The sequence below is a fragment of the Drosophila gunungcola genome, assembly GCF_025200985.1.
Source record: "Drosophila gunungcola strain Sukarami chromosome 3L unlocalized genomic scaffold, Dgunungcola_SK_2 000005F, whole genome shotgun sequence".
Taxonomy (NCBI): domain Eukaryota; kingdom Metazoa; phylum Arthropoda; class Insecta; order Diptera; family Drosophilidae; genus Drosophila; species Drosophila gunungcola.
The window spans coordinates 5,180,219-5,196,413 of NW_026453180.1; the positions used below are offsets into that span (position 1 = coordinate 5,180,219).

The 16,195-nt window shown below is 40.5% G+C and overlaps 2 protein-coding genes across 12 annotated transcripts in view; both read right to left on the reverse strand.

Annotated features, from left to right (window-relative positions):
* LOC128259048 (uncharacterized) overlaps positions 1-16,195 on the reverse strand; it is a 367,779-nt gene that overhangs the window by 272,152 nt on the left and 79,432 nt on the right. The gene's annotated exons all lie outside the window — the stretch shown is intronic.
* Positions 9,293-10,566, reverse strand: LOC128259059 (uncharacterized). The gene has a single exon (XM_052991189.1). The coding sequence runs from the start codon at positions 10,095-10,097 to the stop codon at positions 9,909-9,911; it is 189 nt and encodes a 62-aa protein (XP_052847149.1). The 5' UTR covers positions 10,098-10,566; the 3' UTR covers positions 9,293-9,908.

Here is a 16,195-nt window from a genome sequence, read left to right on the forward strand (position 1 = left end):
GGGGGAAGTTTTACGGTGGGGGCCACAGGACTTCGACTTAGCCTTAGTCTTAGCCCCCCTGCCAACGACGGAACTTCACATATCTAAGGGAACACAAAGGACCACGAAGACGTCGACGAATGACAAATAAAAGATTTTTATTATCACATTATGCGGCAGCAGATTTCCCTCAGATGTTGTCGCTCTGCCGCTTCGGCGTTGTTTGTTCGCCTTTCCCGTTTTCTCGCTTAGAGATGGCATATAGTTACCTATATATACTAAGATAAATTGTCCTAAAAACCATTTTCTTTTACTAGGGAAATATTTCCAGATGATCGACAGGCTTCTAAATAATTGGTTGAACTTTGTATTTGGTAACAAATGTTGCAAACTAGTCATCATTCTTCTTAAGAAAGTCTTTAGAACAGATAGATCAGTTAGTAAATCGGTTTCTAGATATAATCTTTGGAATACATTTTGTAAGCACTCACATCAAACAGACTGACTTACAAGACATATCCAAAAAATATATATTTGTTACTTTCCCAAATTTTGTAGAGACCTCTCCCAATATACTTTCACGATTTGCGCATCACAAGCAATCGGTGGTCCATTCAAATCCATGCCACCTCGCTCTTCATCTTCAGCACGGACTAGTTTACTTTTGCGCTTTTTGGTTACTTAAGCTTTCACTTGCTCCCTGCCCCATTTCTGTTGGGCTTAGGCCAAGTTTGCCCGGCGCAGGTTGAAATTCAATTTGCCAAATAAAATTTCTAGGCGAACAACAAAGGCGAACGAGAAAATCTCGGAAAAATCGGCATTCAATCTGTGTCTTCCCGCTGTTGCTGCTGCTGTTCTTCTTTACTTCCCAGTCGACTTTTTCTATTTCCATTTACTTATTTTGGTCATTATACGGCTCACAGATCCGTCTGCTAATTAACTTTAAATAGAGGAAGGGTGAACAGATTCCTCCAACTGTTGCACGTCGTCGTCGCCCATTTAGGGTGGGATGCGGCGATGGATCTCCGCTGCAGTTGCCCCTGTCAATTCCCAATCCCCAATCCACAATCCCCGTCAGTTCGAAAGTCGGCGGGATGAAGATTGATGCCACACGCGGCGTATACTTAATGTTCCTGTTGCTTCTTGGTCTCCTTCGTCTATAGAGCAATATAGGGCAAACTTGGCGGCTGTTAATGTGCCGCAAAGCAGAGGATGCACAATTGAAATGGTCAACAGAGCGCAGTGTCTATGGTTACTGAGTGGAACGGCGATGGAGGGGCCAACTTAGCGGGGGAGCCGCTGGAGGCGGAGTTTAATATGAAAAAGAGAAAAAATGGGAAAAAAAATTATTGCAACTAAACTAAAACGAAAGCCGTGTCCATGGAATTTTCTTAGAGTGGCTGGGGTGGCGATTGTGCTTAAAAGATTTTAAGTTAGTTAGTTGGTTTGGTAAGGGGGAGCAGTCTTGCTTGATTAATGTGTTAATTAAAGTGCAGAAAATACATGCGGAGAAGTTTAAAAAGGTAGCTGGTCAAATAAAAATATATTTAAAATTATTTGAAAAATTAACTGTCCACTATAATGTCTTTTAACAACTGGGAAAGGAAAACAATTTCTTATAGCGATTAGCAATATAAACAGTGACCTTATTCCCATCTAAAGCCATTTTAAAGCGCAATGCTTTCAGGCACCCCGACAAAAATGCAAGTGAAATAACTTACAACTATATTTTCCATTTAATCACCCCTTGTGTAGCGAAAATATTTAACTTCTCCATGGCGCAGCATTCTTCGCATTTACTAAGTTTGTCAGAGACATTTTGATTGTACGACAAACTGACACGACACGAGGCATTCCCTGGGTCAACCCCTTCTGGCCATAAATCCCCCTGCCATCATAACATCCACCTGTCAGCTGGCAATCAAGAGTGTCAGACGGCGACACTTTGGCGACTGAGGAGGCAGCGGCGAGAAAACCCGGTTGGATTCGATTTGATTTCAGTTAAGCTGACGGCTGAGTTGCCTTGCCCACTGGCTACTGGTCTGATGTCTGGGAGAACCCCCCTCGAAGCCACCATCTCTGATTCTCTGGCCACCATGTAATTCATCATTTTGCTGCCGCTACTGCTGCTGCTGCTGCTGCTGCTGCTGCAACGTCGTGTTCGCATTCCATCCAAGGTTGCCCCATAGATCCGCCTCGACTGTTTCCCCTCCCTCTCGCACACACGCTAACTTTACTTTGACAAATTGCAACTTTTCGATAAATTCGAATCATTTGTCATTGACACAAATAGCTTTCAAATTGCACAGACAAACACACACATGTTGAGTGAGTCGAATGGGGCTGTCTGTTGAGGGGCAGGGGCTCATTGCATTGGGGCGTATAATTGTTGTTGCCGCAACAAAACCACATTCGCGGCGGAAATTCCAAAAACAACTAATTGCAATCTTCAAATGATCTTGTGTAAAGTGTGACCAAATAGAATGGGGGAAAATATAGATATATCAAACAGATTTATTAACACCCCAATAAGGTTTCATGATCTAAATACAAAAAACATTTTTTAATAATCTAAAAAATTATTAAAGATAAAAATAAAATCATATTGCTTAATAACTTATCACTTTTATACTCTTCTGAATCAAAGTTCCGACCACTATAAACCAATTTTCAGTTTTACAATTATTTGAAAAAGTTTGGAACGAAGGTATCCGTAACTTGTGTCTTTGCGAAATATGCTAATAATGATTTTATCTGTCAATCTATATTCCCATAAACTCTGGTCACTCTAATGTCAGCAAGAGATCGCCTTGCCACACTGCTTTTGCTTGCAAAGCGAAAAGCTCGTTATCCACAGCCGCTCGCCGCTGGTGGCATGCCCCAAACTGCTTGTTGTTGTTATGTCGGCGATTTCAAGCTGTTTTTAGTTTTGGCTCAACAATAACAGCCACATAACACAGCACACATATAACAGCAACAATATCGGCAACAACAATCGTCGACAGTTGCAACCTTCCCCATCGTTTTCCCACCTGCACCCCTCCCCCCTTCCATATGGTCTCACCTTGCTGCCCCTTTGCCGCCACCCATGCCCCCATTATCCCCGTCTCTGTTTCGCATGCCTGGCCAGAGCCACCAACGATGGTCGTCCCGCTCGCACACGCCTCACAATGACCCAGTTTCCAAAGCGGAATGTAAACAAATTTGACCTGGAAAAAAGAGTTTTTGTTTTGTAAACAAACCGCGACAGCGACGTCGACTGCGGCAGAGGCGGCTCAAAGTGTGTGCATTAGTGTGTATGTGTAGATTGCGTTTTTGGACCCCTTAATGACAACAACAATAAACGCAAAAAATTCGCTAGCAAAGTAATTTAGTTGATGATGTTGTTGCCAAAAAAAAATGTGATATAGTTGCGGTCTTTGATGGAAGACGAATAATGGGACAAAAAGAAATGTGGATAAAGACAGAGCAGAGAGGAGGATAAAGGGGGGCTGAAAGAGACTCTGCAGAAAGTGGTAACGGTCCAAAGATTTAAGAAAATGCTTATTAAATTACGGTGCTTTTGCTGGAAAAAATTAATGTGAAATTATGGAAAATGGTCTGGACAGAAATAAGACCGAATATTTTGACCCGGTGGAATATGATCACTTTTATCGAAACAGAAACCCTTTATCTAATAGGATTAAAACAAATGTTACTTTTAACGATTACTTTAAAGATACAGGTTTATAATAGGCCCTATATTTTATAGGATAAGCAAATTAAAACATAAAATATCTTATGAATTTAATATAATACCCATTAAAAAATTGTTAATTCCTACAAAATTAAGTTATTTCAAATTAGTATTTTAAGTTATTATTTATTACTTTAAAAACAAAACATGCAACATTATTAACTTTTATAAAAAAGCTTTATGTAAATCAAAGAAGTTAAATAATAAACAATAATAAATAACTTTGGCTATAAAAATATAGGAGAAAGTTATCAAATTTTTGGTTTCTCAAAATGAATTTGTTAAACCTACACTCATAGACCTTAAAAAAATTATTCAAAAACACAAAATAGTTTTTCTTGTGAAAGAAAACTATAGTATTTAGTTTTAATCTATTTAAGTTGCATAAAACGTATAAAAGAAATTATGTGTACAACTGAAAATGCACTGTCATTATCTAAGCGGTTCTTTGAAAGAGTCGCACATTCACGGTTTAATGGCCTAGAGCCAAACTTCGTCTGGCGCCCCTGCGCATTTCCACCCTGACCTCTTGGCGGAAAGCCCTTTCTCTGTGTTTGATGGTTTCCCTTCCTCGGTGAACCGCGATGATCTCATAACTCAATGAACTCGGCGACCTCCACTTTCACTACTAGCTCTGTGCCAGCCACTTCTTCGCTATTCAAACACTTCTCACATTTATTACCAGTTTTTTTCTGGCGTTTTGTGGATTTTCTCATAATTCCTCATTTCTGGCAATTTTTCTCTACGACTTGCTGTGTTTTTATTATTTGTTGGCATTAGCATACAACAATTCGAAATTCCAACAGAGTTTCATTAAAATGAGCTTGTTTTCCTTTGTTGTGGTTGTCTATCTGGGTTTGTTTTGCTTTTTATCTTGTACCCCAAACCAAAACCCTCAGATTTTTTTCTGCACACTTTTTTTTTTGCAAATCGAAATTGGCTCACGTAATAAACATCATAAATTGCGTTTTACTTTGACACACATTAGCCGAAACCGCACCAAAAATGAACCGAGTAGCAATGAACGCTCTCTTTTTTGTGGTTGTCAATTTGTGGTTGTCATTTTTTTTGTGCTGTTGATGCTTCAGCGTTTGTTATTGTCGTTTTCAAATGAATATCGCTGTTTTGTTTTTATCTGCAAATTTGTTATTTAGCTTGGACTTTCTGCTTTCGCCCTTGCAATTGCAAAACAATATGATAAGATCATCATCATTTCCATCCGCATCAGAATCATCATGGCAGTCATTATAGAGGTCGCAAAAATTCTCAAAGCTAAAATAATGATTTGTTATTGTTTGCTTTGGCGTTTTTGTTCGTCAAGGCTTACGTGGCGTATGACTAATTTGTTGTCTGTTTGTTTATTGAATTTAAATTGCGTTGGTTCCAACTGTTAATTAGCAGCGGCGAAAACAAGAGACCGAAAAAAATGGTGAAAAATATGAAAATGATGAGGGAAATTGCCAGTGAGTTGATGAGAAGGGGAAAAACACGCTGAAAAAGAGCCAGACACGCAAAAAGGAAATCTGTGGCCAAAGCAGAGACTTGTTGTCAGCAAATAACAACGAAACAGAAGACAGAAAAACAAACAGCAAAAAAAACCAACCGAAAACAACACACAAATAGCAACTGCAACAACGGCAAACAAAATGTGCAATTTTTTTTCTTTTTCTCCACTTCACTTAGCAACATTGTTGCAGCCACAGACGGAGTAAAGGGGTGTTTCAGGGGCTGTAGTTAGTCGGCTCAATGGAAATGTATGAATTGCATTTGCTAAATAAAAAAAAATGGACTGCAGACGGCAAAAAATGCAGAAAAACTAAAAAATGCTGCGCCTGCGCCAGCGGCAGAAAGTGAAAGATGATCGCGATTGCAGGCAGAAAAAAACCAGGACGTATAAAGGGGGTTTCGGTGGGTGGAAAAGGGGAGCAGACAGGCCGAGAAGAGAAAAAGGTGCAAGACAGATCACACAATGGGAGCGTCAGTTGGCAAAATATTTGCTGTAGTTTTGCATACCCTATCCAAAGAGAATGTGACTATTTATCAAAGAAAATGTTTCCTTTTAAAAGATTATATAATATATTTTATATTTAAAGCACCATAAGACGTGGCTTATACTTATATCAATGTCTTTTTCCAAAAATAAGAACCTTCATTAAAGTATGTTGGCTGCAGATACTTATTTAAAAATACATAATAAATCAGGCTTGAAGAATAAAAAATGCAGTAGGGAAACTTGGTTAGATGTGTTTTTAAATAAAAACTCCAATTCAGTTGGGCTTTCAAAAAATAGTTCCACTTTTTATAACATGTTTCTTGTTGCCATCAATGTGACCAGAAATGACTTTAATTAAAAACCTTTAATCTGTCATATTTAAAAAAAAAATAAAAGATTTTAGTACTGGCGTAGGCACTACTAATTCTTACATTATATTAGCTCCCTTATCAATCGAAAAACTGTTAATAAAAATGTTCGATAGATGCGTTATTATTTATTTTCAAGGGTATTGAAGTGTTTGTAAACCGAACACAGTTTTTTCGTTAGTTTTTTCCGCCAAACAGTTAACTATGATTCCAAATGGGCTTGGAAAGATGGCAGATAACCAAGTTGCTGCTCGCTCTGCTCGCACTCTCGCCATCTCTTTCGGCGTGCTAATGACTTCAATGATTTGCAATTGTTGTCTAGCTCTAGGGTTGCCAACTCAGTCGTCGGTCGCACTAAACATAATTTTTTACCAACTCGGCAAGTGGTGCGAAAGGGTTAAGGGGGAGGAGGGGTTAAGCAGAATTAAAATAAACAAAAACTTCAAGTTTGAGTGCTTAAGTTGTTTGTTCCTCTCCGCCTCTTGAGCATAATTCAACTGCAACATTGTTGCACCAAATGCAGACAGACATAATGAAGGAGCCAGCCCCAGACGGTGGTTAAAGGGGAGGGAGAGGGTCCACAGACTTGATGGCCAGAGCATTTTCTGTCATGCGGCTGCTAATAGATCTGGCAACCAGTGTGAAAAGGAACCACTGACAACTGATTGAGCCCCGAGCTCCGATGGATTCAACGGGTAAAGTAAGGGGTTAACGGGGTAGATGCTACTTTGACGAGTTCCTGTTAAACCCATTTCATATGTCTCGAGTAGTTTAATGACTCCAAAGTAGGAAGTTCTTGTAAGAATTATTATTAACCGAAAGGGAAAGATGTCGACAAGGAAGAAAAGAGGCGGGGTCATCGTCATTTTCTTATTCTTTTCGATGGATTTTACTTTTATAAAATCTTAATATGCATTCTAACATAAATCACCTAAATGGGGGAAAAAATATATATCAATAACATGTAAGTCATCTTAAAGTATTTGGCCGTTACGTATCGACAAACTCTAAGCGGCCACAGACCACCCAAGTAAAGTCACTTTTTTCAGATTTGTTTTCGTGTTTAACAGTGTACGAGATTATTCATTTTCCGCCCTCTCACACGCCCTCTGTACACGACCGTAAACCCCCTTCCTTATACATATATAAAAAAAAAAAACAATTCATATTTTTTTCTCATTTCGGGCTGGCGTTGCAATAATTCTTGTTTTGGATTTTGCGGGGATCAAGGAAATAGATTTGGGTGGCCAGAGGAACTAAAAAAAGAGTGGCCAGAGGAGCGAAAAAAAGAGAGTGCCCAAAGGAGGAAATGAAAAAAAGCGCGGTAATCGAGCATACAAGCGCATTAAGCACCAGACAATTATGGTGCAACATTGTTGCAGTCAAGCGCCGACGCCGTCGTCAGCCACGCCCCCTCCCCTGCCCACCTACCGCCCCCCAAAATCCGCTACACAAATTTTTGTTGGACGTTGGGCTTTACTTAGTTCTGTTGTCTGTGCGAGTATGTGCTTTTTTTCTGCATGCTCAATTTAAATTTAGTCGGCTGGAAAATTTTATGAGGCCCAAGACATAAAAAGCGACTAAAACGCTGTGAAATAAGGGGAGGTGGCCGAGAAAGGGGCGTGGGCGGCGGAGAAAAGTGACTGGTCTGCGGTGGGCGGAGACTTCATTAGCGTGACTGTACCAAAATATAGAAGTTGTGGATTCGTCTGCAATTAGTTTAACGTATATGTTGAAAGTTTCTTTAATTAACTCCTATTAGATTTTATTTACTTAAGATTTCTCAAAGATACGCTATACGTGTAAAACTACCTGAATTAACGCGTTAGTAGTCAATTATAAGTTCTTTATTGTGTATTGTACAGAACAACAAGGGATATTTAAATCATTTTAATTTATAATTAAAAAACTTTTATTATATTTCTTTAATATTTTTTGTCGATACTATCAATAAAGAAACAGTGGTTTGCCTTAATTGTGCAGTATTTCGCAAGCCTAAACAAAAGTTTTTCAAATTCCTTGAATGTTAAAATTTTTACGATTTCCCAACAGAATATTAATTAAAATGTTATCAGGAATGCGAGTCCCTGTAGAAAACTCACACCCACTTGCATTGCACGATAATCAAAAACCAATACCAGAGTTAATACAGCCCCCAGTCCCAATTTCAGTCACTATTCAGGTCCCATCCCTTTGCGTTAATGCTGCGTCATCATTTGATATTCATGAGGCAGTCGAAAAATTTCCAACACCAAGGGTGGGGAGTTGGAAAATACAGGGGGGTTTATTGGGGAGCAAGGAATTTGTTCGGCACTCGCAGTCACGTCCTTGTGAACCTGCAGTGTAAAATTTAAATAAATGCTCGCGTTGTTCCCTGACGTTTTTACATATAGTATACACAAATACACTTTTATACACACATATTTTTTCTTGCTATTCTCCGACCGTTTTTCCCTCGCTTTTCCCGCACTTGACCGAGTGAGCGCGAGTCCATTAGCAGGAGTCCAGAGAGCAACTCGCTTGGCCATAATCACCTTGTTTGTCGGCCGGAACACCTTTAATGGCCAAAGGGGCGGAGAGGTGTCGTTACGGCGGATAATCATTGTCGGCGGGACTGGAGGATTTCCCGGGGAGCGGGGCCCATCAAATAAACGTAATTCAATGCACATAATGACAACAACATTTCCATTTTTGACTTCACTTTTTTTGGCGCTTAGGTGGCGCTTTTCCCAACCAACAACAGCTGTCAAGAGGGGCGGACTTCCAGCTTAGAGGGTCTTTGTTGGTATTTGCATATGGCCAATTGGGCAATGTCAACAAAAAGCGAGAAAATTCATCCAAGTCAAAGTCAGCAAAAGATGATTACGAAGGGGAAAATACGGAGCGACAGCAGTGTGACATTGGTGGAATCCTTCGGATACATTATGTGGCTTTAGGGCGACTCTAATGATCATAATTCAGATTAATGCCAGGATTGGGGGATGATAATTGGAGCAAGTGAATTCGGGTTTAGCATAAGGTTGTGCACGTAAAAGTATGCGTTTGCCCACGGCAATCTTATTCACAGGTAACCTAAATAAATGTATTAGTCCCCGTATTAATGCCTAGACAAATTAAATAACGGTATAGGTTTGACGCAAAATTGTTTTATATAACAGTTCTATACTCCTGTAGAGTTTCTTTCTACTCTCATTTCCCCTCAAAAACAAACCAATCTTGTTAGTGGTGTTTGAGTAGAACTTTATTTTTGGATTGTTTTTGGATTGGAAACGTTACAAATATGGCGAAAATCTCGAACGTATCGATACGCACTATGCTCTAACATTGGATGTATTTAGTTCGATAACGATGTGTTGTGGGTGTTAATCGAGTGTGTGTGTTTTGTGGGGTGTGAAGTAAAACTTAGGCACTAATTCGAGTTGCTTCACTTGAGTTAAGTGTGTGAGTTCGGTGTGAATGGGGATTTTGCAGTTTCAATATGCAAAACGCAGTCGATAACAGTGTTGGCCACATCCTTGAACCATTTTCACTCGCAGTCACAGGCACATGCACATGCACACTCAATTCACACGACAACTGAAAACGTTGCACATACGACCCGTATGCACGCTAGTTGTTTGCTCCCCTTCTCCCCCTCTGATTTCCCCATTCGCCACACATTTTCCATTTTCCACTTTTCACTCCTGCTCGATTGGATGCAGCCAAGTGTTATGCAACTGCTTAAAGGACTTTATCGTGTGATTTCGTTGGTGTTTTGCGTTGTTTGAGTTGTGATTTGTGTGGTGTTGTGTGCCTCATCTGGTATCTGGAACGGGAATCCTCGGCAGAATTCTTAGAGCAGGTAGCATTTCCTTCGCCAGCAGGAGCAGGTGCAGTGCCCATGGCGATAGTAGCGACAGAGGCACTTGAGATACTTGTAACCCGCACAGCAGTGATGCGAATGCGAGTGCGAATGCGAGTGGTAGTGACTGTAGCAGGAGCTGTCGTGCAGACAGTACGAATAGCAGCCGCAGTCGCACATCTTTTCGCCGAGTGTAGGGTCCTTCTTCGCCTTGACTTGTCTGGAATCTGGAGAACTTGGTGAGTCTGGAGTGTGTGTGCTGGAGTCCTCTGGATTTGCGCGGTGCGTCCCAGCTCCTTGGCTCGCTGTTGCCCAACTGATTTCTGGCCAACGCTCCGACTTTCGACTTGGCTTAGGTTAGTTTGCCTCGACGGCCTCCAAGTCGAGTCGGTTACTAATGGCTACCGGAGGGAGCCCAAGTTTGATCGATCACGGAGATACATTTGCGTATTTGGGTGGCCAACATTCGTACCACGAACCACGGAGCGAGCTGCAATATATGGGTTAGCACTGTTGTTGTTATGGCAATTCATGTGGAAATCATGTCAATTGATTTTGGCCAACTAGTCCTCCATCTCCATCTCCGCCGTCGCCGTCGCCGTTTAGGTTCCTGTTATTTGTGTGGTTTACTAAACCAAGAGTAAGAGGGTATAGGGAGTCCAATTGAGTCGAGTCAAAGCTTGTAGGAAAGCATGGGACTACAAGACTTACAAATTGTATAAGCAAAGCGAATTGGTGTTCCTAATTTGATTAAGAAATTTTCTGAGAACACCTAACTAAGTCCAACGAAATTTAATATAAAAGATTTATTTTAACAGAGCAAACTCAAATAAAACCTGTATAATGTTCCTAGGTATCCCCACGCCTAGACCCTTACCAAATATTTTCACCATAATTTTAGCTTGGCACCGCGCACCTAACTCAACTCGAGCCGTATGATTAATTCGCAATGTTGTCGCTGATTTTATGACCGAAATATTTGGATATATTTTTGTGCATTAGCTTCCGTCGGCCCGAAATAGACTTGGCCAAATGCAAATTCATGCCTGACCCACATTGGCGGCTGGGGCATTAGTCATCGGCATCTTGTGCTGCAATCGATGACACATGCGGAGAATGCAAAGCTGACGTCATTGAGGCGTCCACACGGCGTATACGTCATCTTGTTTTTGCGTTCAGGCTGAGATCAGCTGGGTTCTCCGACTTTGACGGACTGCAAATGAGATCAGGGGATCTGCACTGGATGAGGTCACCGCTGTAGTGCGATCATTAGTGTGCTGGGTGTTGTTTACCCTTGCTCAAACTGCTGCTAATTGCTAATTTCAATTTGGATACGCGTTAAACAAGCAGGAAACGTTTTACTCGATCACTTAGCAGTTAATTAGTCCGCAGATTTTCAATACCTCAGAGTAACTTCTTGTGATAGTCACTATGAGGTCATTTGTTGCTTGGAATGTATTATTATAGAGAATAAGTAATAATGTAATATCTAATCTATAAAACTCTAAAGATTATAAAAAGCAAAGTACACATAATTATTTTTCGAATTATTTAATAACACATAGCTTTTTAATTAATGTAGTAAATATACTGGCCAAACCCCCTAACAGTAGCTCTACTCAAATTTTGCATTCTACTCATGTGTTACAGACGATCTTGTAATATCCTCTGTGAAATCTCCCCATTTCGGCTTGTAGCTCCCCAATTTTATTCGCAAGCCATAATTTGCATCCTGCCACATGCGTGTTGCTTATCGGCTATCTCCATTTGTTTTCATTATTATTTTTCGGGGGAAAGCACCGTTTTAACCCTTGTTTAGGGTCCAATTAAAGTGGCGAGGACACGTAACGCGGCTTTAATGTCAGGGGAAAGGGGGTGGGAATGGTGGTGCGGAGGTCCTGCTGCTGTTGCTAAGTGTCCTTGTGCGCTTAAAAAGTCTTTGCACACGTATCCCCAATGGCGAAAAGTTTTGTCAGCTAGCCAAAACCTGGTTAAAAACGTAAGGGCAGGGAAGGGGTTTGAGTCTCGGTTCGAGAAGGTTGCAAGTGCATGGTTTTCAGCAGTTTAGTTCAAGTTGTTTCAAGTAATACTCAAAGGACAACAGGGCGGACAAATAACGACGGCCCTCGGCCCGTATGGACTAGGGAAACAATCGCAGGTCCTTGACGGGATTGCAGGGACAGGAAACGCCGGCTGTCAGTGTGTGGCAAATAATGGTGTTGCGTGTCGTTCTTGCCACAAAACGATGATGATAACCGAAAGCCCAGGCTACGACAGCTGACTCTGGAAATGACAAAAAAAATGTTGTCCAAAAAACGCAAAAAATGGGCAAAATAATGCACCAGGCGATGCAAGAAAATAAACTTCTTCCGGGCCAAGTTCCATGCGGTCTCCCGCGAAAAGCGTCACTGACACTTGAATTAAATTTGTTTCCATTTCGACGGCGACACTTTCGGTTCGCTTTTTGTTTGCGGCCAAAGAAAGTACCGACTCCTTGCCAAACCCCGACCCAAGTCAGCCAAGTCAGCTGAGAAATGCATTTTGTAATAAAATAAATTAAAACGAAAGCAAAGCAAATTGTACATTTCAACTTGCCGAAACTAAACGATGCCCAGGAGTGTGGCGGGTGAAGTTAGTGTTTTTTTTTTTGCGGAAAAGGGGCGTAACCCATGACGAAGTGAAAAACTTTCGCTGCACTTGGTCAGAAAATGTAACCTAACTCAAACGATTTAGAGAGTAGCTAATAATAAAATCGGTAATGAGTTTAAATGTAGTTGTGAAACTCTTTAAAGCTGCACACAAAACATAATAAAATACTAAGAAAACCTACCCTTAGTATTAAATTTCACAAGTTATAAATTAAATTAATTGAATGATTTTAATCGCTTTATATTTTAAAGTCCCTGATGCATGTATTTTTTTTTGCTCTGAACCTCTCTTTAAATTTATCCATGTTTTTATCCTTGTAAACAACATTCTCGCCACCTTTTCATCGCTCCTTGCTTTTTCACCTTCCTCTGGATTGTTTCATCTGACAGACACTAAAGTCACCGCAAAATGTTGCAACAGTTTGGGCAGTTGTTGCTGCAACTTTTCATACCGCTCTGCATGCGGATGTGCGGATATGTGGGTGTGCCACTGAAATCCCTCACAACATCAGTGGCAACAATATCAACAGAAGCATTCCATGTCCATGTCCATCCGACTCTCCTCCATGGCCATATTGTTTTCGACTGCGGGATGGAACTGAACTGAACCAAAAGGAATGGTGACTGCACTAAAAGAATAATTCCCATAACAAAGATGACTTTCTCAAAAGATAATCATATTTTATCATGTTATGAACACAGTCTATCATACTAAACTTTCCATCTTCAGTACTAACGAATTAAGTATGGACCTTAAATATTTAATTTAGAAAACAATTAAAAATTCACATAAAATATCTGCAAAAGTAAATTAACTTTTTAATTACGCTATCCCATCTCCTCTATTGACGTTCATTACTATTTTAATGTTTATCAATATTTTAGTTTTGGAATAGGTATTCGTTACAACTCATAAAAATGAGTATGGCAAATGAATGAGAATATCAATTTCATAACCTGAAGTATTTTCAGACATGTGATTTTTTGTTGCCCTATTCAATGGAGTCTTTGATAACAAATCGAGAATCAAAGGAATACCATTTGTAAAACAAAGTAATTTTAAATGGAAATTCTAAGTTTAGTTTATTTTTTTCTGTGTAGTATAGTCAGGGACGGATTTCCTCTTGTTCGGTTCGTTTCAGTTCGGTTTCGTTTGGCTCGTGCAAAATTCTTGTTTTCTCGCATTTATTGTTTTTGGATGAAGGGTTTGGTGGCTGGCTGGCAGCAGGTGGAGCGGTGAAAAAGGGACAGCGTAAAAGCCACAGCCAAACAAACACATTTCAATCAAAATGCCCGACAGACATGGAGGTGGTGCTCATGTGGGTGACCCCACAGTGAAGAGGGGTGATTTCCAGGGGTGGCGATTACAAAGGGGGTTCCCCCGGAACCATAACTGTTGCTGGACGTGGACGGGGGCCAGTGCCACAACTGCCACAAAGTGGCACTTGCCAGGTTTTTGACACAAGTTGGCTTGCCACATGCCAACGCAGGTTGCTGCTGCTGTTTTTGCTGCAACTGCCACATCCTCATGCCACAAGTAAGAACATGCTGCAACTGCAGCGGGATTGCGGCATGCCCAACTGATTTCGACTCGATTCGGAATGAAGACATTCGAAACATCCGCCCACTCGGTGGCAACTTTGTCCTTGGATTGCCACCTCCCACACAACATGACAGCTTGACAGGCGAATCAAGCCGAAACTATTTGCAACAATACAAAAATATTTTGTGGCATTGGGAGAGGAAACGATTATGTTGATTACTTCGAACCCGAGTGTATTTTCACAGCATTCGTTATGACTGGCTTCAAGCCAGTGATTCTTAGGAAAATTTTGGAATTTTGGAATTTTGCAAGGCCTTAAACTCACTGTGAAAACAAGTCATTTTTTTTTAACGGTGAAATAACTCTTTGCTTTACAAAAATTTTAAAATCTAACAAGAAAAATATTTATAAATTGCCCTCAGATTAATTCTTAGTCTATTTAATAATTTGTATATTGCGAAATTTTTGTGAAATTAATTCTGTGAAAAAACTTGCCACTTAATTAAAGTCAATTTAAATAAAATGAAATTCGTGTGGTTCGGCTTCTGCATTCCTGGCGTAAACATTGGCCAAACCATTTATTCTCGTTGTTTTTCCAGCGTTCCTGTAACAAGAATGCCAAAAAATGCATTTGGCCGTTCAGTCACGCCATTTTACCGTCCGAAAAAAACACAAAAAACAAACAAAATTGGTAACATTTGTAGAACAACGTCATTAGGGGGAGCAGAACAAACCGTTTGCCTTTCTTTTTGTTGATTCTTTTCTTCGTCTCCTTTTTTTCGTGATTAATTTATTTTCATGTTTTAATTTTGACCATCCCTTTTTTACCCTTTCGACTCGATTCATTTTATTATTTAATTTAACCAAAAATGTCCACGACACCTCGAGAATTCCAGCGAAATGCGGGCCTTGCAACATGCGGCATTAAATGCGGATCTCAGTCCCCTTTTCCGCCATCTGAACCCATTTCCACTTTGCATTCGCCGCCGATTCTCAATTCCCGATTCTCTGGGCTGCATGTGGCACGCAAGAAGTCATTTAAAAGCACTAAAAACGCAACACTCGTAAAAGCGAACCGGGTCCCAAACCTGCCCCTCGACCCCCCTCCACTCCTTCTCTCTCTCCATCTCCGAGGCTTTGGATGATGCAGCAGGCCATAAACAAGAATAACAACAACAACCGGCACTGGACAAAAAGGTTTAGAAAAATACAAAATTAATTTCTCCTTCAACTAAAAAAAAATTGCACTTGAGTTCATGAATATTAATATTGCTTTAATAGGTAGAAATTGTTGTTTTGAATCTCAGTTGTTTAAAAAATGTTAATATATTTAAAATCTTACCACTTAAATTGCAAATGTAACGAGTGAGAATGACAACAATTTGGCGCACAAAAACAAAAACCACACACCAAAGCAAAACAAGGAAGGAAAGGAGAAAGAGGAGAATTTACTCCTCTGAGCTGCAAAGCAAAAATATGCAAGTAAACAAAAATGAAATTTCAAACTGCAGTAACTCCCCCAGAACTCAGCCCCTGCCTTTTCAGTTCGATTACAGACTGGAAATCGGACTTGGGCTCGTCTCCACCGACTGCATTCCTTCATATTTCGCAACGCCAAAGAATTCCATGAATTATCACATCACATGTGGGACGGACGGGGGAAGCGGTGCTTTCCTGGAACTGCATTGGAGGGTATTTACGATGAGGGGGCCGCTGTGGGATGGAGCTGGGAAAATTGCCTGCTGGTATTTGGGTTGGCAATGCGCGTGCGTAAACTTTGCAAAATCCAAGTGACATTGAATGGCGCGGAATGGATTGTGGATCTTGGTGACCGCCACACATCCAAAGTTAGACATATCGAGGCTAAGCAGCAATGAGGAAACGTGGGAATTGATGTAAATGGTGCGGCAATTAGTAATCTGCATCTGTGGGAGGCCTCGAAGAGCTCAGAAACGGATCAGTGATTAAGCATCAAGGCTTTCCATATTTCCACAAGATTCTCAGAATAATTTGACCGTTTACTTGTCTTTAAGCTCAAAGAAAAGTCAAGAATGGGGTTTCCTTTGTATGGATAAAGCCTGTTTAAA